Source organism: Vicia villosa, unplaced genomic scaffold (assembly GCF_029867415.1).
Source record: "Vicia villosa cultivar HV-30 ecotype Madison, WI unplaced genomic scaffold, Vvil1.0 ctg.002086F_1_1, whole genome shotgun sequence".
Taxonomy (NCBI): domain Eukaryota; kingdom Viridiplantae; phylum Streptophyta; class Magnoliopsida; order Fabales; family Fabaceae; genus Vicia; species Vicia villosa.
Genome location: NW_026705834.1, coordinates 218,708 through 240,848, shown reverse-complemented (window position 1 = coordinate 240,848; position 22,141 = coordinate 218,708). Strand labels below are relative to the sequence as shown.

General features: G+C 45.7%; 4 protein-coding genes across 4 annotated transcripts; 1 reads left to right on the top strand and 3 right to left on the bottom strand.

The window, feature by feature from the left end:
* Positions 1–334: 334 nt before the first annotated feature.
* On the top strand, positions 335–8,657 carry LOC131637804 (ATP synthase subunit 9, mitochondrial). Its single transcript, XM_058908384.1, has one exon. The coding sequence runs from the start codon at positions 698–700 to the stop codon at positions 920–922; it is 225 nt and encodes a 74-aa protein (XP_058764367.1). The 5' UTR covers positions 335–697; the 3' UTR covers positions 923–8,657.
* LOC131637801 (small ribosomal subunit protein uS12m) lies at positions 628–2,998 on the bottom strand. Its single transcript, XM_058908381.1, has one exon. It carries the CDS (start codon positions 2,996–2,998, stop codon positions 2,621–2,623), a length of 378 nt encoding a protein of 125 aa, XP_058764364.1. The 3' UTR covers positions 628–2,620.
* LOC131637802 (NADH-ubiquinone oxidoreductase chain 3) lies at positions 3,047–3,403 on the bottom strand. Its single transcript, XM_058908382.1, has one exon. It carries the CDS (start codon positions 3,401–3,403, stop codon positions 3,047–3,049), a length of 357 nt encoding a protein of 118 aa, XP_058764365.1.
* On the bottom strand, positions 5,504–15,126 carry LOC131637807 (NADH-ubiquinone oxidoreductase chain 4). Its single transcript, XM_058908386.1, has 4 exons — positions 13,916–15,126; positions 11,906–12,510; positions 8,411–8,833; positions 5,504–5,625 (listed from the first exon to the last, which is right to left on the bottom strand). Exons 1-4 carry the CDS (start codon positions 14,374–14,376, stop codon positions 5,537–5,539), a joined length of 1,578 nt encoding a protein of 525 aa, XP_058764369.1. The 5' UTR covers positions 14,377–15,126; the 3' UTR covers positions 5,504–5,536.
* Positions 15,127–22,141: the final 7,015 nt, after the last annotated feature.

Genomic DNA, 22,141 nt, shown 5'->3' with positions numbered 1-22,141 from the left:
CCTATGAGGTACCGTATTGGGCTCATGTTTTTATTTTGCCCATCAGGCATCAGGGGTGATCCATTAAAACATTGTCCACAGGCCCGACTTAATGGGGATCCATTTACATAATCATAATCTAACCAGTGGTCACATTCAAAGGATATAAGAATCGGTCTATCATGCACTTAGTTTAATCTAATGGATCCTTGGTGCATACTTTAGAAGGTCATTTTGCCGAAGATGATTGATCGACGCATGCGAATAGCTAGAAGAGGGGAAGACTGGCAGAGCATAAAGTCATGGGGTTTGGTTTTGCAGATCATCATCCTAAGTGGTTGAATCCAACCTGAGGTATGTTATATTATAGATAGAGATCTTGATTGATGCATGGGTCTTCCTTTCTTATTTTTAGTATGGGTTTCCGCCTCATCCGGTACATGTATCTAAGCTGGTAGTATCAAGTCGACGATACATTAAGACTTGTTGTTCGATAGGCAAATATAGGAACTATTACCACCCTATTATAATATAATAATAGAATTACGGACCCATATCTACAAATAGGATATCCGTGAGAGACTTTCTTTTACTAAAAAGAATGAATGCATTTATTGCATTTCAAGTGAGATGTCCAAGAGAAAAGGAACGAGGTTTTGAAGCGACGAGAACAAAAAATCGTGAATGAAAGAGCGTGACGAGTTTTTCTCCATTCGAGATGTTAGAAGGTGCAAAATCAATAGGTGCCGGAGCTGCTACAATTGCTTCAGCGGGAGCTGCTGTAGGTATTGGAAACGTATTCAGTTCATTAATTCATTCCGTGGCAAGAAATCCATCATTGGCAAAACAGTTATTCGGATATGCAATCCTGGGCTTTGCTCTAACCGAGGCTATTGCCTTGTTCGCATTAATGATGGCCTTTTTGATTCTATTTGTTTTCTAAGTTTATCCTTTTGAAAGGTGTAGTCCCTGAGGACGAGGCCCCCAGCAATGGGGGGGAAAGAAGAGTGGGTACGCGGGCTTCTTTAACTTTCGTTTTGGAGAGAGCATTGTGGAGCAGCAAAAGGCATAAATAAGGGGAAGCGGCGGATTCCCCGGAAAAACGCCTTAAAATAGCGAAGGTTCTGGAGGAGCTTTCCACAAACCGTGATTCCTTGGTAAATGTAAATTCGGGGCAAAAGGCGGCCTACGAATTTTATTATCGCCGTGCAGTGCACGATTGGGAATCAAAGGGACTAGCAGACGTACCATGAGACTTTCTCGTCGTTAGTTTGCTTGCTTTGGTTTGTTTCCGGGGAGAGGTGAGCCGCTTACGCTGTGAGGAGACAGGAGCTCTCGAGCTTAGATAAGTTCCCTAGGCCAGACAGAGGTCTAGGGGGAGTCCGGATAGAGGACTCTTTAAACTCAACCGGTGGGCCCGCATATGTAGGAAGGCTTAAGCTTTCGAACTGCGTAACAAAAGCGACTCCTTGTTGGTGTAAGATAGGTGTTGGTCCGATTCACCAATGTAAGTTATAACCTGACGGGTCGTTCGTGTGGAGAATCTCTCTCGTGACTCAGGATTTCTTGATCTTAGAGTGACCCTACCCAACTAACTCTCTCTAAGTAAGAGCTCGCCCTGACTTAGTCTTCTCGATAGGAATGAGAGAAAAGGTCAGTCCTTCTCCTGTGAGAGACTCCGAAGTGGGCTGCTTTCAAGGGCTATAATTTCCCTGTTTCGACGTGAGATTGGCTTAGCTTGGTCTTTCTGTGTACCTAGAGTCAGTCTTCCCATAGAGCTTCAAAGATTCTGGTCTGGTTCGAGAAGCCTTATAAAGTCGGATCCTTTTTTTAGTCAAGTACCCGTGGGATTCGATTTGCCAACTGATCCGAGGGTCAGGAACGGGAAAAGAAGAATAAGTAGGACAGGCTCGAGGTCAATTCTTTCTTTTAGGAGAGATCCCACCCCCCTTCTTTAGCGCTTGTTCGTAATAAAAGACTTCCTTCTCGTTCTCGGTCGGTGAAGGAATCGGAGCAGCTATATAATCAGCATCTTACTCTTTAACGGCAAGCTCAGCAACGATCAGTTTTCCTCTGCTTTCCAGCTCTAGTTTAGTTTTTTCTTAAATAAAGCGGTGGTAGCGCGTCGAGATTTCATAACCGCAGTGAGAGTTGCCGCTGCTGGGGTAATACCCTAAGTAAGGATACCAGTCTCAGGAAGATAGCCAGACTTGGTTGTGAAAGAAGGAGCTGCTGGCTGGTGGAGTAAGCACTTTTCTTGTTACAGTATCCTTTGTTAACGTAGACGTTGTTGGGACTGATTCCTTGACTGTTCAGCTCTTTGAAGGACAACTTCCCTTGTTAATGTACGAGCAGGAGACTAGAAGAAAGATGCCTACAATCATACTCTATAATATCTATATCATATAAAAGGGATCCCCTAATGCCCATATTAGCGAGATCTGACTCAATAGGAACTGCACTTAGACTTGCCTCTATGGCTTCCTTTCCTTGTATGGCTTGTCTTTCTATTGGACTGATAGAGCGAGCTCTAATCTCAATTTTTAATAAAGACTCACATACTCCATTCTAAATAATTATAAGTCGAGTGACTTCGTACCTCTCCTGACCGATAAAAATAAGTTCCAGAGGCATCCTCCATTCATATCGATTTGGGTTTTTCTGCACCATATTTTGATCTGCCTCTTCTTCGATCCGGAATTCCCAACAAATCCTTGACTCCTCGAATACAATGGGATTTAACACCTGGCAAATCTTTAACTCTACCTCCTCTTATTAAGACCATAGAATGTTCCTGCGAATTATGACCTTCGCCCGGAATGTGAGCAAATATATCATGTCGATTGCTCAATCGTACTTTGGCTATCTTACGTGGAGCTGAATTTGGTTTTTTCGGTGTTCTCGTTGAAACACGCGGGCGTACTCCTTGCTTCTGGGGACATTGATCCGAAGCTCGAGTACGGTCCGTGCGCCGTTTTTCTTCTCTACCATGACGAATCAATTGATTTAATGTAGGCATCGCTCTTTCCTTTGTCCTTCCTCCCTATTTTTGCCCTATCACTAGTGATTACTCCCGATCCGAAGCACCCCTTTTCCATTCATAGAGAGATCCAATCGTCAAAATCAATAAAAAGGCCATCATAGACCAAGATCCAAACGGATCAATCTTGTTGGGAGGTACTGCCCAAGGAAAGGAAAAGGTTACTTCCGGATCAGGAATAATAAATAAAATGGAAACAAGATAAAATCGTATATCGAAACGACTTCTGGCATCACCGAAAGGATCGAAACCACATTCGTAGGCCGACAATTTTTCTGGATAGGTCGAACTATTGGAAGCAAAGGGAAAAGGAAGACCGAGTAAGATCAAAGAAACTAGCAGACTGATCACTAAATAGATACAAATAGGTGCAAATTCTGACATTACCACAAACCACTTGGTTCTTTCGCTCCATTCTCGCGGAGCGGCATACCGGAAAAAAATAAAAAAGATCCGGGCCTGGTCTGGTCGACCCAATCATGATATTTCGACACATTGGGGCTATGGGACTCGAACCCAATTCTTCCACGACCCCCATTTCCTTCTCTTATGAGATTTTATTTTGAAGATCACATCACCTTTCATACCAAAAAGAAAGCTCCTCATATACGATAGCACCAATGATAGAAGTAGAGAATGCTATCCTTCTTCTTTATTTCATCTGCAGAGCCTAATCCCTTTATCCCCTCTCCCTTAGGTTAGGGTGCATTCCTGGTGAGTAAGCCGAGTCCTTCTTGCTTGAAAGGAATAAGAGCTTGCTTCCTTTGTGACTGAAAACTCTTTATAAGTCCAATTAGGCCTGAGCCCTTGTGGTAAATTAGCCAGCCCACTTCCACCAGTTCTGACTTCCTAAGGAAGTGTAAGCCATACTTTCTTGGCGCTGTCAGCCACGCTTTGTTTGAGATCCGTTGCAGGGCATGTGAACTTCTTTGTAAACGGGCTTCTTCCTAGGTCATTCGCTTGCGACCACTTACTGGAAAGACTTGCCTTATGCCTATCCCTTGTTTGCTGGATTTTCCTTGCCAGATTTCCTTTCAAAACTACTGCTTGTCCTGTTAGTCTGTTAGATCGCATGGACAGAACTCCTAATTCCTAATTAATGGCTGGCAGGTAACGGGAAATGAATGGAATGGCATTGGCTTATGGGGCACTCCCTCTGGATGGATTAAGATAACAGGCCTCGTCCCAAAGCAAAGGAAGAAAGAGGCTTGCTCACATAAAATATCCCAGCTGGCAAGGGAAAGATAAGCCCCATACCGTATTCAGGTATATCCGCAATCGCATATTCTGGGCCATCTGCAGCCTATATAGATGTATTTCCTGCAATGTCCAGGCCATTTCCTTTCGATGGCAGATCCCGTGGAAGTTCACTTTGTTTTGCTGTCGGACCAGGAGAGTGAATCGAATAGGTTACATAGGCAGGACAGGCGAGTTCTCATACATTTCCTGGCGCTGTTAGCCTGCCCTAATCTACTTCCTTCTCCTTGACTGTTTACTCATCTTTTCCGAAGTGAGCATATACTGAATCTCCCCTAGTGTAAGAAAGTTTATTTCTATTTCTAAAACTTGCCTCTTGTAAGTGAGTGTATAAAATGGCATATCTAAGTTAGTTTGAAAGCCGGGTTATGAAAATCCCAATGCCCTCTTTTGACATTGTTCGAGTTCTCTAGCGCCTGAGTCTGTTACGGTGAGTGAGGAAGCCTTTAAATTGAAAGCAGGCCTTTCTTTTATTCAAGTAGGAATTCTAGGCAAGCTAGCAATTCTTCAAGTGAGAGTTTACATCCAGTGCTACATTTAGAGTTCCAGTTGCAGGAAAGGGAAAGAGACTTAGGAGAGCCAGCAGGCGCCAGCAAGCTAGGTTTTAAGTGAGCAATCTTGTGATTTCCTTGCCATCCAATTACAATTACAGTTGCTATCTAGTTTCAGTGCCTGTGAGTAAACCAGTTCAAGCAAGGGTAAAAGCATATTCCGATTCCGACTAGCTGATTATAGAGTCATATGCTAGGCCAGTTTCCAATCATCCTGTTTTTAGTTTGTCGTGCCAGGCGAGCAAATGGGTTCCCTAGGCAGTAATTGGTTGCAGGGCATTTTCCTTGGATGTTTTTTCTGTCCTATAGATATAGAACAACAGGTAAAGCCTTAATTAAACCTTTGCTTTGGGTGATCAAAGAATAGAATCAAGGCTCCTCTCCTTTTCTAGGAATCTACAACTCTCTTTACTGAGCGAGACTCTACCCAGATCTAAAGAATTCGCCAAAGAGCCTTCTTCTAACTAGGAGAGTAAGCAAGCTACCGGAAGCGAAGCTTCTGGCTCCCCCTTTGAATTTCAAATTCCTTCTTTTCGTTCTACTTAGGTGGAGCAATCCGAACTCTCGACAGAATATAAAAGAGCGTCTTCGAACCTGTGTAGACACCTCAACGAACTCATGTGGACACTCCTCAGCCCGAGCCGAGGACAATTTATAAAAAATACACATTAAGATGTTGACCCGTTTTTCTTTTCTTTGCTGATTCCTCTCAATTAAATTTGCCATGTTGCACTAAGTTACTTACGTATGTATGCATGCGGTCCGGGAACACTTTGGGGTGAACACCCATCCGAACAAGTAGGGTCAATAGTTCAGCATTTAGGCCGTAACATTTAGCAACAAAAAAATCTTTAACCCAACAAGTGCTCTCCGAACCAAGCTAGATAGTCTCCTATCACTAGGCTCACCAACCAACCTGGACTTTTATTCTGATTATTCCTACCGGATATCAAAACCATAAGGAAGGATTGTTTCCAGCCATGAGTTCCCATATTACATAAGCGCTCTTGGGTGGGCTGGGCCATTCCATCAAATCTTTGAGAAGGGGCCCAATCTCGTATTTTATGGTCGGCGTGGCGATAGGCTTCGCTTCTACGACTGCCTCCCCAGCCGTTGCAAAGACTGAGCGAGAACGGTAAGGGGCGGAATGTCGTTGCGCGGGGATGCGATTAGCCAAGCTGGGGCAAACAAAGCCGTCCGGCCCCCTACCGGATTAGGAATGCGAAGGCCTTTCCTTCGAAAGGAGACCGGGGAAATAAAGAGCTATGCTATTGACCGACCCTTTCGTAGTGACTTCGAATCAATAGTCCTATCCTTTTTTATCATTTTGTTTGAGGCGGGCCGAATAGAGAATTAAATGCAGAAATACGGGAAGAGTTCCAAACCGGTTTAAGGGCTGCTCGCCCTACCGAAGTACTAAAGGCTTTCGAGGCTTACACCTCCCTATTACACGACCTAAAAAAAGGTAGCTTGCTGTAGCGCCCTTAGAAGAAATCTAAGCCTTTTGAAGCGCCAGTAGTTGTAGCTGTGGCCACACCAACCCTTTCGTTCTTATCGCTCCGGGTTTCTATCTATATGACCTCCGGGCGGTACAAAGTAAACCTCTTCCGTAGAGGCAGGTAGTAACCTACCTAACCTTTAAGAGTATGTTCAAGGGGGGGAGCCCTCTGATCTATCAATGGAAATATCTCCGTGCGTGATAAGGAATCCTAGAAAAGATCGATTGAGACTCCCTCCCCGGTCCCACGAAGATCTCTACGTACTTGTCAAGTCCAGGACAACTGAGATCTTCCGGTCTGCGTGCGTGGGAGCAGCTCAAATAAAGAAGAGTCTGGTCTGAATTCAGGCCCGGCCCGCCCGTCTGCTGCTAGATCCGGGAATGGCGCCAGGCGAGGGCGCCGCTATGCCCCACAGCTCTGCAGCGGCCGGCCCCCGGACTATGCAAAAGAATAGAGGCCGGGGGGTCTCGCCCATAGTGGTTCCCCCCCCCCCCGCCTTTGGTGATTGACCAAACTCAGAGGCCTAGATCTGTGCCCCTTAATGAATCGAATGGTCCTTCGGCCCCTTCATTTTATTCCGACGGCCGGCATAGATATCATGAGACCCGCCCACTATTACTACGAAAAAAGCCCTGCCTTTTTCCTTCTAACTAGGAGAGTAAGCAACTTATATTAGCGCCGGACCTTGAGTCGAATTGATCGTGTCATGTGCAACGTCCATCAATGATGGTTCATTAATGTCCATTGATTTAGACTCCTTCCCCCTTCCCAACTACGAATAAGATCGAGAGGAGCCCCCCACCCCAAGAACGAAAACGGAAGCCTTTCGATTCACTCCCCATTATCTCTTAAATAAAGCTCGCCCTCGAGCCTTGGGCAGGTCGGCCGGGTCTTTCCCTGTTGTTCTGTTCCCGCCACGAGAAAGACGCACAGAAGGAAGAGGTATGCCCGGCGCGCAGAGGATCCGTTGAGAGTGTCTGTTGTATCGGTAGGGAACTTTACGATCTTTTCCCTGTATTGAATAAAAAAAAGAATAGGTCAGTGCTACGGCCCTCTATTGTTTGATCCAATATTGACCGGGGACGAGCCCCGACTTCCATAGGGCCTTTCCTTGGTTTGACCTCCCGTAGTGGTCCTTGCTTTTAATAAAGCTCCGCGGGGCTAATTTATCGTACTTGCTCAGTGTGCCCCCCTTTCGTCGAGTGCCCCGCCCGGTTCACTGGGCTGTTGGCCTACCAAGCACTTGCCCGCAGCTCCTGCCGCCCGCCAAGCGGGCGGAGCGCTCGTTATCCTTACTGTTCTCTATGCCGGGGCCCCCTCCCATTGCTCTAGCCATAAGCTATGGCAGCTCCAGCTCGAAACCAAAGGGGCCCGCCCTGCGAGGCCAGAGTGGGCTCAGTGGTCAGCCCCCATTCGAATTAAGGGGTCTTTAGCTTTTGCCAGATCTAGAGAGATACTACGAGTCCTCCGTCCCAGATTCCATCGCCGCGGCCATCTGGTTCACCGGTACTACCAAAAAGTCTCATGCTTACGTTACTACTGTTACTGATGGTTTGATTATCTTGGACCCCGGTCGGTCGTGCTTCTGGTTTCCATTCCCATCATCATATTGATATGATCAATCTCCTCGCGCTCTGCCATAAGAACTTGGAGTCCGTATCATGGTGAAGGTAAGGTAACGCTGTGATTCTTGCTCAAAAAACAGACCGAACGCGTTCGAGTTATTGGCTCGTCCAACCCGGCAGCATTCATGAGTCGCTCGTTCAACTGTCCCTCGGAGACACGGTCGAGAACATGCATGGTTGCCCCCCGTCCTTTCTTGCTCTCGGTCCCACCCAGCAAGATACGGCTCAGCCAAAAAACGTGAGCGCCCCTGCGCGAGCCTTATTTTTTTAGTAAAGTCAAGCTTTGGCTCCCTAAAGACTAAAGACAGAAATGGATCAAAAAAAGGGGGGACTTCTGCAACGGGCTATACCACCCAAACCAACTGAGGGAAGTCGCATCCGCCCCATCGCAAGCACCTACAATGTCATGATCACATTGGTTTACCCTTTTTTCTTTGGTAGTTCAACGGACGGTCGCCCCTCCAACAAGAAAAGGTATAAATATGGAAACTTCTCTGCCATTTGGATCGGAGAATTTATGGAGGAAATCGGCTTTTAAATTTCCAGAAACCACACGATTATATAGCCAAAGGGAATACGCCGCGCCTAAAATCATCCCAAGCGCTGCTAATGTGGCTACTAAGCTATTTCTTTGGAAAGCTCCTACTGAGATGGGAAATTCCCCGATAAAGCTGCTAGTACCAGGTGAACTCATATTGGCCAAAGTGGAAGAGAAGGAAATGGTAGAGAGATTCGGCATGGTGCTCACTAACCCTCCGTAATATCTAACAAGTCGAGTCTTATGTCGGTCATATAGAACACCAACACATAGAAAAAGGGCTGAAGGAACCAGTCCATGACTTAACATCGGTGGAATGCTACCTCCAATTCCCTGTATGTTCGATAGAGCCAAAGATTCCCCCCCCACTGATCGGAGTACGCCGATTACCCCCCGAACCGTACAAGATAGTTACCGCCTATCATACGGCTTTCTAACTTAACTTTTTTTTTCTGGTCGTTCCGCTCTGTTGATCGATGGTAGTATAAGAGATCTGATCTGTAACCCCCCGAAATTATTTACATAAGGGTTCCTGCTTTCTACCCATAGTTAGCATGTATCTCCCCGGGTCATACTTGAGTATCACATCGTAGACCCCCACCCCAACTCTATCTTCCTTATCAGTGAACCGGAAATAGTGCATAGGTACTTTTCAATGCAGCGGGGACGAGATGACATACTACGATCACGTACAGAAGTGCTGCCCTTCGGCTCGGCAATATGGAACCTCTAAACAGCCCCCGTTCCTTTATGAGGTCCTATCGGGATAGGTAGGCCCAGCCCAAGCCTTCCCCCTCCCTCCATAAGACCCTCTTTATCTTTCCCCCTCGAGAAAGAGAAGAAAGGGTTTTTTATCTTCTTTCATGTGAATGGCCCTATCTTGTATCGAAAGGTTTTTCGTGCTATACACCACGTTGAGAAAGACCAGCCTCCTATGTACCGTACCATTTTTTTTTACCCCTGAAAGGGAGGTCCTCCTTATGATGCTACGGACGGCTGTCCGAAGTGCAAGGGGTAAACTCGGACGAGGATAGGATTGCGCGCGCCGGGCCCTCCCTTCGGGTGTAAAATTTTGGCCGAGTTTACCGTACCTCCGGCCCTTATGTTACGCGACCGTAATCTTTTTTTATGTTCCACCGCTGTTACGCCTGAAATAAAAGGTTCCACACGAGCTCCCGTTCTGCGGCGTGGTGGCAGGACCGATAGGAGATTGGCTCCGGGTGTAGATAGGGTAAAATCCGCAGGAGTCATGCAAATACATAGGCCCCTTCCCCTCTCTTTTAGATGAATGGGGTGGTTTATAACGTCTTTTCCTATCTACGGTCCCTCGGAGCGAGGGGTTAGGCAGGTAGTATGGGCCCTCTGACTTCCAGCTATGTGTTGTGCGGCTCCCGCGAAGCGAATGAAGGGAAGCTCTTCGAGCTTACGCTTACTCTCAGCCTCTTTGATTGGTAGGCGGGCGGGCCCCCTACTTAAGATTCCATTCATAAGGGTAATTTTATGTTGTCGTGACGCTTTGGTTAGGCCGACTACTAGACTACTAGAGGTTACTTCTAGCTTCTATAGGGGCCTTTCCACTTTGGTGTAGTTTTAGTTTGTATTGGTACTGAATGAACATATCAAACAAAGGCGAGCAGTATAAGCCCTTCTCTGGCCTGGGAAAAGCAGCGAACTCTAGAAGCTAGGGCGTTCGTTGTTCACCTTTACCTTTGGACACGAACACTATTCCGTTCTCAGCGTAAACCCGCCTTAGAGATTGAACGGCAATAAGATAAGTCGACGTTCAATCTAAGACAGCGCTGATAGCTTGTAGTGAACAGCCCCCTTCTTTACCAACCGAAAGCAGCCTTTGGTACTTAACTTAAGTAGGGAACCCTTGCAACTATGATAGAAAGCCGTTTGCTTGTTGCCAAACCCTTCGCCTTTCTTTTGTTTTGAATCAAAGTAGGTCGCGACTGTTGTATTTTTGTTTAGTAGGTCGGGGGAAGCTACCGCTTATACGACAGCTCTGCTTCCTCGTCTTGCTTCTGGCAAAGCTTCTACTTTGCTTGCGCGAAGGCTTATTAAGTCCTTTTCGCTAGGTCCAAAAGCTTCCGTCAAAGCTAAAGATCTGATCCAACTGAAATCCCGCATATCCGCTGCGCTCAATATGCGGCTACGGCTAGGCGATCATATCGTGCCAAAAAACCTTTTTTTATGTATAGAGAGATCCCCTAGATATACAGATAGAATAGATGTTCATGGATAGACAGACATTCCATTGATTCTTAGTTTTGGGGCTGAAAAAGCTCGTCGATCCAAATGAATCATTCTTGTGGTCTCTCTTCGCCCCCCGCCCCGAAACTGACCCACAGCACAGCGCCCATTCGCTTCGCGCGCGGGAAGGCTACGAAGTTCAGTTCATGAGACCGCGGCGGAGTGGAGCAGCCGCGACACGAAGTTCCTTACCTTAGCTGGATCTCGCTGGTGCCACCTAAACGGTAAGTAGGCGACGGATGTGTGACGTTTGGAGTTGTCGTTCGTGCACCTGTCCCCAATGGAAGAATGAGTGATCCGTTCCCCTGCGGATCATGGCCTTACCACTCGGTCCCCGATGGCCTGCGGGGGATTCGGTATAGCAGCTTACGTTTTTTTGCGCTGCGCGTTCCCGCTGGACACGTGTTAGCTGTAGGAAGTATGGTTCCGAAAGTGACTTCGGTTCGCCAGTTCAGGCTCAACTCCTCGCTTTACGTTAGCGGACCTACACTACAGGTCGGGCCGGGGCTCTGCGCTCTTTCTTTCTGTGTGGGACGATGCCGGGGAGAGAAGGGAATGCGTCGAGGCGGCGAACAACACAACTAGATTTTTGCTTTTCCCTCCATCCATGACAGTGCATTGGACCGATGGATAAGAGAACTGAGCTGGCGCTTGGGCGCTCTACGTACGATGTAGACTCCATCAGATACATATCGATTTATTTCTGATGGATCAAGAATAGTTGTCTTATCAATAGATAGAAATAGGGGATTTCCCCTTATTATTGATGGATTCCCTCTATCTCATTCCTACTCTTTCGATCTATCAGAACGGATCAGGCTATCTATCAATCGATTTTTAAATAGCACGTTCATCTCGCTTTTCGTTCATTTCCGCCACGCCAACATAGCCACAATAAATAAGAAGAAGCAGGCGAAGCAGCTAGAAGCGCTCGCTTCTAGCCCTTGAATTCTTATTCACGAATGAATTGGGAAAGCCAACACAAAGATTAGATTCTGACTTCGTAGAGCCGGTGCTGCTGTTGCCTGCGCGTAGGGTGTCCCCCACTCCCGTCCCGGGGCGCTAAGGGGCTTTTGTTTTTGGAACAGACGGCAATGTTTTGCTGACGCCTTGAATCAAGCTTTTGTTGCGACATGCTATGTTTTCTCCCCCATTGCTAGTAGGTTGATGGGTCGCACGCCCGGCACACATGTTTTGGCCTTGTCTTTTGTGTCCATAACTAAAAATAGGTGACCTAACGGCCGCCGCCCGACTAAACATACCAATAGTCACCAGATTCATATGGGCTACTGAGGAGTAAGCAATGATCTTCTTAAGATCGATCTGTCTTGAAGTGGTCAAGGAAGTATAGATTATAGCAATCGCGCTTGGAGTATAAATGAAAGGAGTGGAACAAAGTGTTGCTTCGGGAAACATGGGTATTGAAAATCTTAAAAACCCGTGGGCTCCCAATTTTGAAGGAATTCCTGCCAAGATGACGGATCCTGCCGTAGGTGCCTCTACATGAGCTTCGGGTAACCAAATATGAACTGGTACCATAGGCACTTTGACGGCGAAAGCGGCGAAAGAAGCAATCCATAGAAAGATTTGGCGCCGCTCACTAAATTCTGTGGTTAATGATATTTGTAAATCGGCGGTCCCTGTTTGGAAAAGAATCAACAGAATAGCTAATAGCATAAAAACAGATCCAAGTAAAGTATAAAGGAAAAACTGATATGCTGCCTTGATCTTTCTTTGTCTCGAACCCCATACCCCTATAATAATGGTAGAGTAAGGGGTGGCCCCAAAGCGGAATTTACCGGTGGTGGTTGGTCGAAGCTCCAGTAGGTAGCCACTCCCTTCTCAGGGAACCGTACGTGAGACTTCCGCATCATACGGCTCCGTCCCGAGCTTCCGTCGTCGGCCCTTGTCATTAGACCACTATCTATGCATGTATATTAAGCCTGGACTCTCGAATCTTTTGCTTCTCGGGTGGTGGCGAACAATGCAGCTTGCGTTGCGGGAGATGCCCGCCCGTAGGGCCCGGCCCGCTTCTCGCCCGAAAGAACCGCTCACTTGCTAGCCGGACTAGTGGGGGGCCCTATCCGGAGACATACTGAAAACCATGCCTTTCGAACCGAACGCAACGCCCGTCTTCAAAAAAAAAAAGGGAAGAAAGATGGAGTGCGGCCTGTAGAGCACATGTAACGCACAGTCGGTTGCTCACGCAGTGGATCTCTCTCTAGATATCTAGAGAGAGAGATGTGAAAGTCATAGCCTTTCTTTTATGGCCGCCCCCCGACTTACGGCTTTACGCTACTACTACTGTGATGTGAGCGGTTCCAATTTGTTTACCAATTCTCCAGGCCGGAACTTGTATGCAGCACTTATACGAAGGTGCATGCATAAAGGTTTGGAACTCTTTTCTTATCTGAATTTATCTTTAAGACGGGACCCTACCCTATTATCGAACCCTCTACCGAGCTTAACCCTGCCCGCATTTCCTTTTTTTTTAAGGGGGCCAAAGAAATGTCTCCACCTGCTGCCAACAGTCTTTCTTCGGAATTCTACTGAACGGGTCGATCCTCCCCTCCCGTTTGTTTTAGCAACTTATCCTAAGGTCTCCTCACCGGGAGCTCCCCGGCGACGACAGAGGAACCAACCCGCCTGCTGTGGCGGGGCGGCTTTTTTTTTCACAATAAGACCTGGACGATTATCCCTACCCTCGGTAGCTTACGAGTTTACGTCCATCCCTGGTTGGGTACAGTTTCCTTTCGATTTTTCCCTTGTAGCCGTTACCCGAATTCGCGCAAGTGTGTCCACACCCCCCAAACTTACTTGACGAGGAATCCATTCTCGCGAACAAACACAACCCCTACACACACCTAGGAGCACCCCTTCCTGCATATCCATACAAGACCCGAGTAGGCGGGTCGAGGTCCTACGAGGTACCCACTACTCGGAGTACCCTCCCAAAAGGAAAAAGATGTGTCTGTCAGGTTCGGTTCGTCTTAGTTGGGTTGGGCGGGTTCGACCAGAAATGCTATGCTTACGCACAAGACTACCCCTCTTCCCGAAAGCTTCGCGGGGACTACTTTACGACGGACGACCGCCCGTAGGGGGTTTACTGCACAAGGCCCCTGCAGAGGAAAAGCTTTATCCCAGCGAATAGAAGATGCTCAGCTCCGCACAACATAGGGATTAGCACGCTTTCGGGAAGAACATAGAATAGTAGAGGATCCAGCATGCGGAACACGGCGATCATTAGAAATTCACGAATTAGAGATGCTGTAATATACTCTTTCCCATAACTTCTCATACCAGACCAACCCACTAAAATACAAATAGGGATCAGAAATGTGGTCAATATCACGAAGAAAAAAGAGAGACCGTCTATACCCAAATTAAAATTTATGTTTTCATAAGGAAGCCATCGAAGGCTTTCCACAAATTGAGATTTGGCCGTAGAAGGATCGAATTGTATCCGAGGAACAGGGGAATACAAAAAAGTAATAAGAGAGGCACACAGACCAATCAATCGTATCGGTCGTATTCTTGAATTTGGAATGAAAAGAGGAATAATGCTTCCTAGCACGGGACACAGAATAGGACCACTTAGATCAGAATAGCATTCACAGAAATGTTCTAACATAGAGTAGAATCGAACATTGAAGAGATTAGTTGACAACAGTCAAAAGATGGGCGCCTAATTCCAATACAATAGGGGTCTATCAGTGCAAGTCAGCTGAACACCGTGATTGATGAGTGGGTAGGTGGGTTAGGTGCGCCTCTCGTCCAGTGGGAAGTATTGAGGCGAGTCTCCTCCCCCCTTCCTTTTTTTACTTTTCCTCTCTCCTTTTGCTTGTGCTTCTACCCGGGCTTTTCATTTTTATAGATTTTTAGAGACCCGAGGAGATTTTTCTAAGATTCATTGCTCGATTTTGCATGCTCTGCTCCCAAAATGCAGAGAGACTTTCGAGGGCAGATCCGGGTTGGTCCGGGGAGAGGCGGGCTAAGTGAAAGAAAAAAAAGAATTTTAATATAAATGGAGCTATGTCGACTTACGTACGTCTCGTTGACCAAACGATCAGGTATACCACGCCACGTATCATCCCCTCTTTCTATAGAGGAGAGATAAAGAAAAATAAAAGAGATAGCGATCGTGCCGTAAGACCTTGTTCGTTTCTACTTGACGTTATTTTCCTCGGTTTTTTTATTTGACATTAAGGCCTTTAGTTTTAGTAGGTTTGGGCTAGGTCGTTGCGCTCCTGCCACGTCTTGGCAAAGTAGGCTGATGGGCAAGCCTCCTCCTGCCGCAATGGTGTGGGGCGTCAGAGGCTGTTGCCCCGTCGCCAACTCGAAGGGGCTGAAGTTCGACGCAGAGCTTTTTGGTTATTAATTTCTAGCAGCACTGAGCAACATCCAACAGCTCCAGTCCTTCTGGTTGGTTTGCTTGCACTAAAGTGCCTTAAGTAGCCCTCGAGGAGTCCGTTTATATCCGTCTGAGCTTTCAAAGATATACCGACCGTAGGTATCTTACTTACCATCAGATACCGACAGTCGTCTTCTAACATTACCGACCTTAAAATATCGGGTTTTCATCATCAGAAACAACCCGATTTCCGAGACCTCTTGCATTGCATTACCATAACGAAAAAAAAAGAGATAAATTGCTCTTGTGACTCGGAATGAACCTTTCTCGGTGGAAGAAAGGAATAGCGATGGATTCCTATGAAGCATTCAGGAACAAGAAGATTCAATCGGACGACGAATTCATACGTGGTCCAAGGAAATCAAAGGTCCGCTTCCACGATTTCCTCTATATCGAATCTTAATATCAGAATAGCTTATATAGTCATGATTCAATTCAGGTCCACTGACTTTTGATTGATTTATCTTCGGATCTGATTGGAACATTTGAGAAGTAGGAAGACTTTGGCGGGCGATTCATAATTGGTATCTAGAATATCTATGTCCTAGGACATAAAATATGAATAATGAAGATAAATGAAAGATAATATATATCTAATCTAAGAATTTTTAGGCTGTACACCTAATTTTTTTTCCTGGGATTGTAGTTCAATCGGTCAGAGCACCGCCCTGTCAAGGCGGAAGCTGCGGGTTCGAGCCCCGTCAGTCCCGACCTAGGATCCGATGAATCGATCAATTCATCTCTGTAGGGGGGGCTTAGGATCTAATTCCCAGCAGGAGGATCCTTCTTTCGTTTCGCATTTCTCATCGGACAAATAAAGGAATAAAAATTACAATAACTAGTACCGATTGATGGAGGAGAGACATATGTAGGTTGGTACAATCGGGGGTATCACCATATTAAGCATATTAAGTAAGGATTCAAAGAGAGACCGTACAGGTCTGGCTTTTTTCGATTGTTCCTGGCCCATAGAGTAGCAATTTATTTCCCATAACATTTAATTTTTTTTTTACGATACGCAATTAACTTAACATAGTTACCCCCACAGAGTACTTTTCAGATTCAACCTACCTTTTCTTTATAGCTCCGATTTTCTTTTATTCGCTACACCTATTCTTCTTCCAATAAATTTTTAATAATCGTCAACTGCTCTACTCTAATTCATAGGTTTTTTTTGTATTGATCCCGGGATCTATCGATACAATAGTATGGGCATAAAAAAAAAGCAACCAAGTCATCCCTTAGCACAAGCACTAAGTAAGCAAGCTACCTTTTTTTCTATAAGAAAAAATAACCCATAAAATATTGAATGACTGAGCACTCAAATCCTATCGCGAGTCTTGATACATAGTCTCTTAAGTCCTTTCCACAACTCCTAATTTTATTCTCCATCGGCCCATCCAATCTAATTCACGACTCAGTCAGTAGACACTACACTAGTAGGGTAGTCAGTTATGTAATTAGTAATTTTTTAACCAAAAACCCCTTCTTGGCTTGGATCCTAGGAGCAAGGATTTACAGTCCTTTATAACAACCTTTTGATCCTGGCCCCTGACTTTCGTATTTTTGAATATCACAATTGAATCTTACTACCCAAGTCGATCCTATTGGCATAGGGCAAACGACGGCGGGATCTCGGTGCCTTTCTCTTGCTCTTGAAAGAATAGAAGTTGAGTTCGAGTTGTTATCATGCCGGATCAGAAAAGTAAAAAGCCATACTAAGAGCCTGCGGACCTGCTCACGGGAGTCAGGCCTGTTCTGTAGTGGGCAGACGTAGCAGGGCCATCTGAAATAATATAGGAAAAAGAGCCGCTGGAGAAAACCAATTACGCCGGGTTCTCAATTCCATGGAGTATGTAGTGAGTTTGAATTTACCCGGTTAGCTATAAGGTTCCTTTCGCTACCGTCCTAAGGTTCAACCAACCGTTGGTTTGCTTTAACAAGATTTAACTGAAGTGAACCCGACGCGAAGTGAGCGTAGCTAATGAAAGGGAATACCTAAAATTAGAACAGAACCGACTATAAGCCCTGAGAGCCAGCAAGCAAACCCCCCAGACTCTCTCTCTCTAAAAAAAAAAGCCTGCGTAGTAAACTCCTTGTTTGTTTTCTTTCCGATAGCTGCCGTTTTTAAAGTTTTCAAGTCAAGCGAGAAAGCAAGTGGAATAATACTTTACTTTTTTCGGCCATTTCTCAGCAATAGCTACCTGAATGGAAGCAAGCTACGGGGATAAGAAGAAGAGTGGTCGAAGACTACGAGTCGAAGCTAAGACCAATCTAAGCCAATATCCCTCAGCTGGAAACTATCTAGATAGCTTTTTAGCGCTTAGCTACTTTATCCTTCTGCGCCGCTAGCGCTACTACTCCTAGTGATAGGAATAACCTACTCTTTTTCGCGAGAAGGCCCATCTCGTCTCGGACCGGTGACGTATTCTAATGATCTGGATCTCTGGCTTATCTCTTACTTTACGGATTCCATTTCGGCTAGTGGGATTTAAGTGACGATAATCAGGGAAAAGGGTTGATTGGCTCTGATCGATACCATCTAAAAGTGCTTGCTTCATCCATTCGTTACTGGTTATTATTACGCCTCTAGTGACTCTTGGAATCATGCGCATGGCTCCATGTCGGCCTTAATTTGGCGTCGGTGTAACGACCGGTGCAAGTAACAAATACTACCTACGAGTCTCATTCTCTCGCATTCGTCCTTACCTGTGTTCTATTCTATTGATCCAGTTTAGGCAGCTTTCAGTCTCTATAAACTTGATGGAATATTTCTTACACAAGATACGAAGTCATCAATCAATGGCATGAAGGAGTTCAATCAGGAACAGAAAGACTTTATTTAGGGTCAGATCAAAATGGGTAAGCAAGCAAGCCTTGCAGTGTGACCGCAACTTGCTAGCCGACACCGGCTACCGCAAAGAGTTCAGTGTAAAAAAAAAGCTCAAGAAAAGACCCTTCCATTATTATACTTAATATTACCTTTCAACCCCTTACGCAATGAAGCAAAGTTCAGAACTTTAGTCAGGGTCAACTCAAGATAACTCTTTCATCCGTCGAAGCAGAGACAGGAATTGCTACTTGAACTAGAAAGCATACTACTTAGATAATAGTAATTCATGTACACATCCCGTAGGCAAGGAAAGAGATTATTAGAAAGCCAAGCCAGTGCAGAGAGATAAAGTATAGTTACATAAAGAAGAGGAACCTGTTGCCAGAGGAGGCTATGAAATAGTTGCCAGTGATTGCTTTGGCAAGCTAACTGAAGGATCGAGGATAAAACCTCTTGTCAATACAGACAATTTTCATAGAAAAGTAAGCGAGTGGAATAAATGGAACGAGTATAAGGGCTAGTTAGTAGGTGAGTTTTCTAAGTGTGAAAATTGTAGTAAGCAGTAGTTAAGCTCTCAAGCGAGTCAGTCGTTAGTTTAGTTGATAATCCTGTCCAGTAAGGGAAGTAAGTAGAGTCAATAGAGTTGAGTAAGTCCTTGTTTCTTTCCCTTTTACGTTGAGGGAGCTAGTAATGTAAGTGCTCGTCATGAAGATAGTATAGGAGAATATGGCCCCAATGACAATGATAGCACGAGCAGGGAAGCCCATTAAGTTGGTTTCAAGCCCGTTTAAACGCCTTTTAACGGCCGTTTGATGGCTGTTTAAGGTAGGTCTCAGGAGTTAAGTTTAAGGAAGATAAGATGTGCCAGTTATAATTACCAGGATCTGCCAGCGGTATTTGATTGAAAGAGTGCGGTACCGGTACGAATTACTTTTTTGAATTAGATAGCCCCTCCTCTAATTCCACGAATAGATTCGATCCATTAGATTATTTTTTACTCTTTCTTCTTTAGATTGCACGAGTTTTCTGAGCCTTAGTTTGCAGCTTTTGTTGAGCCTGCCTACCTTTCCTTCTTTCATTCTTTGTTGGCTCGCAGTGAGGGATATCGATTACTGGTCGTAAGGGGCGGGATATCTGGTTCAGCAGCAGATCCTAATTACCCTTCTGGTGACCAATAAGCAGGAGCGGGTAGTGGATTCTGCAGATTTATAGTCAGTTTGTTCTCGTCCCCACATAAAGAGAAACAAAGCGAGCAGTACCCTTTGGTGTTCTCTACCATGAGTCAAGGGCTAGGAATCCACTGAATAGCTAGTAAGATAGATTGTGTCTAACAAGCTAAGAATCTCCAGGTCGTAAGCCTTTATACCCAGCTCTAGCTTTTTCTAATTATATATTTCTTTACTTCATTATATCATAATCAGTTTAATTTCCTTCGAAAGATATGGCTTCTGGTTGTTGTGTCCGATAATATAAATAGTCTCCGCGAATATTAATGATTCTACAGTGGCATAGCTCCAGACATGGGCTTCTTCCCTTCAAACTATGGGTAGCCGGATGTTTAGCAATAGGATACCCTTACTTAAGTAAGTCCGCACTTGGGCATAGTATAGGTTTGCCACTTAATCCACTATCAATGTATCAATGGTGGTGGTCCTTCTGTGTAAAGTTAGCTAGTGTGGATTCGCCAAACAACCTCTTGACAAGAGCCTATTCATTTAATTCTTGCTATTTCCGCACCCCTGCCCGGTCCGGTTTTTTGAGAAAGAAAGTCGAGACATTCAGAAAGAGAGTTATGGCATTTCTAGGATTCTAATACGGTCCTATTGATTAAATCTTTATGCTTGGCACGGAACTCTTGTTTCGAGTGAAAGGGAGAGCTGTGGCCCGCACCGCATTCACAGGTCAATTTCCCTCTACGGGGCGGGGTGTGGAAAGCACTATAAGTTAGTTGACTTATCGACTTCTTACCAGTATTCCTTCTCTTACTAGCCTAGCTTGATTCTTTATAAAAGACTAACGGCAAAGATTTTATACCTCCTGTAAGCTCGTTACGCTTAACGCCCACTTACTTAAAGACTCGTTGGTTTACGACTCTATAAATTTTAATAATAATTTGAGTCGTTACCTACAGAAGCAGTTGCCCTTCTCCGGATTTACCCGGTGAGGGTGGCGCTTGTGAGTCAAAGTTGAGACTTTCCATGTATGTTTGGCATCCTGGGAGAGTAGTCCTAGGTACTGAAGTTACTCCCGGGTAGAGAAAGAAAGTGCTGGCAGAAAGGAACTCTCAAAGCATGGGGTTTCGCCGGGCGAAGCTCCTATCCCCAAAGGCTGTTGTCGGCATTTCCGTTCTTTGCATGTTAGCACTTTTACCTGACCCTTTGTCACTACTTTCTGATCATGTGGATGCCGCTCTTAGAGAATCCGCGAAAGGACACTGTGAGGGGGATGGGTCCTAGCTACTTCTTTCATACCAAGAAAGAGAAGAAGGGATGCTTGCTATCATTCCAGTGCCACTGTCCAATCTGTGAGTCCATATTTTGGAATATAATTCCCAAGCAAAGGATTAGAAGGTAAGGTGCCAAGTTCAAGGCAAAGCTTAGTCGGATTTTTCCCCTACCCCTACGTTAACTACCTTTAGCTTTCGATAAGACAGTTCAAGCAGAAGACTAACTTGAGGATGTCACGTGGAAGCTTTCCTAAATCCATTTTACCGGAGCCGGGATAAAAACTACTTATATATGTAAGGATATACCACCAAACCTGTGAGCCTTCCCAAATTCAACAGATTCCACTATAGCAAACTCTTCAGATCAGGAATCGCCTTGATTTTCTATTTTCTTTCACGCCCTGAGCCTGAGCTAACTCATTTATCTTTCGGTCTAGTCCAGTTCGGCGTAGCTCCAAGCGAAAACATCAAAGAATTCTCTGAGTAGATCCATGTACTGTCAAATCTCTTTCATTTGAGAAGCTTGCACTTAGGAATACAGGGCGAGGATTGTCAACAGTCCCGAGATCCATTTACTTGACCTCGTCCTCTTTAGGGGGCACAGGCTCTACATCCAATTCTTTAACTTACTCTCGTCTCTTTGCTCTTTGTTTTACGTTTATAGACAATTGGAAGAGATCTGAAAGAAAGATCTCCATAACTTTCGGCGTAAGACAAAGTTTTCGGCGCAGGGAGCGGAGTTGGCAGGTAGCCCAAGCCTATGTTTTCTGAGATCGACGTACTGGCCGGCTAGCCAAGCTTCCCTTTCTTCTTCACTTAGATGCGGCTCGAGGGGTACTTTTCTGCCTCGACCGTTCTTCACTTCAGCCCGACAGGCTCCTCAAGGTCATAGCCCATGTCCTTCGCTTCTTTGCAATCGGACTGTACTTTATCTTTCTTATCTCACCATCGGTGACGATTCTTTCCAGCGTAGAATAAGACTTCCGGGCTACCCTGTGAAAGATGAGGAAAAAAACCTTCCATTGAGAGGACGAATGTCGCTCCACTCCATTAGGGTCCTCTGCCTGAGAAGGTTGCTGTAATGCAGGAAGTGGCATCTTTACCGAGAGTTGAAGTAATTCCCCCAGCCCCTGTTTAGAGATTTCGTCAACGGGGTCATGCTCTTTGAGATAGCGTTGACCGTAAATCCCTTAGCTTTCGAGGGATTCGGAGAGGTCTACGAACCTGTGCTTCGGCTTTCGCTGGCGGGCTTTCGTCATCCATCACTGTCTGGGCCGTCGTTGTAAAGACGCGCATCCGTACAGACAGTATGCCTAGACTCCTTTAAAAAAGGGCTTATTGTCGGCAAATACCCAGTTTATCCCTTCTCATCAACGTATTTGAAGCATTGATGAAGGGTGGAAGGTACCACGCTGTGGATCCAAGCAGGAAGTTTAGGAGGTGTCACCGTCAATCACGTAAGAAGTGACCTCAGTCTTCAGATCCGCACACACAAGAGACGAATCTTGCCGATGGCTCTTTGCGAGTCGGCATTGTACCCCGGAATAGTCACCTTGGTCTGACTTAGCCGGCTCGTAGGAAGTAATTCCTAGATCGGCTAGGGCCCGCAGTGGCATCACGTTGATGGAGGCCCCAGGGTCCCGCGGTAGCCTTCTTTCTTTCGCCGATGTCACCGGTGAGATAAAGGGGCCGCTTATGTATGCTTC

What these genes read in the sequence shown, in the direction of transcription:
- LOC131637802 (XM_058908382.1), bottom strand. Translation starts at nt 3,403, where the DNA reads ATGTCAGAATTTGCACCTATTTGTATCTATTTAGTGATCAGTCTGCTA.
- LOC131637807 (XM_058908386.1), bottom strand. Translation starts at nt 14,376, where the DNA reads ATGTTAGAACATTTCTGTGAATGCTATTCTGATCTAAGTGGTCCTATT. An exon ending in AGCGTGCTAATCCCTATGTT is followed by an intron (nt 12,511 to 13,915) that starts GTGCGGAGCTGA and finishes CCCTTACTCTAC; the next exon opens with CATTATTATAGGGGTATGGG. An exon ending in TATACCTTTTCTTGTTGGAG is followed by an intron (nt 5,626 to 8,410) that starts GGGCGACCGTCC and finishes TATTGACCCTAC; the next exon opens with TTGTTCGGATGGGTGTTCAC.
- LOC131637801 (XM_058908381.1), bottom strand. Translation starts at nt 2,998, where the DNA reads ATGCCTACATTAAATCAATTGATTCGTCATGGTAGAGAAGAAAAACGG.
- LOC131637804 (XM_058908384.1), top strand. Translation starts at nt 698, where the DNA reads ATGTTAGAAGGTGCAAAATCAATAGGTGCCGGAGCTGCTACAATTGCT.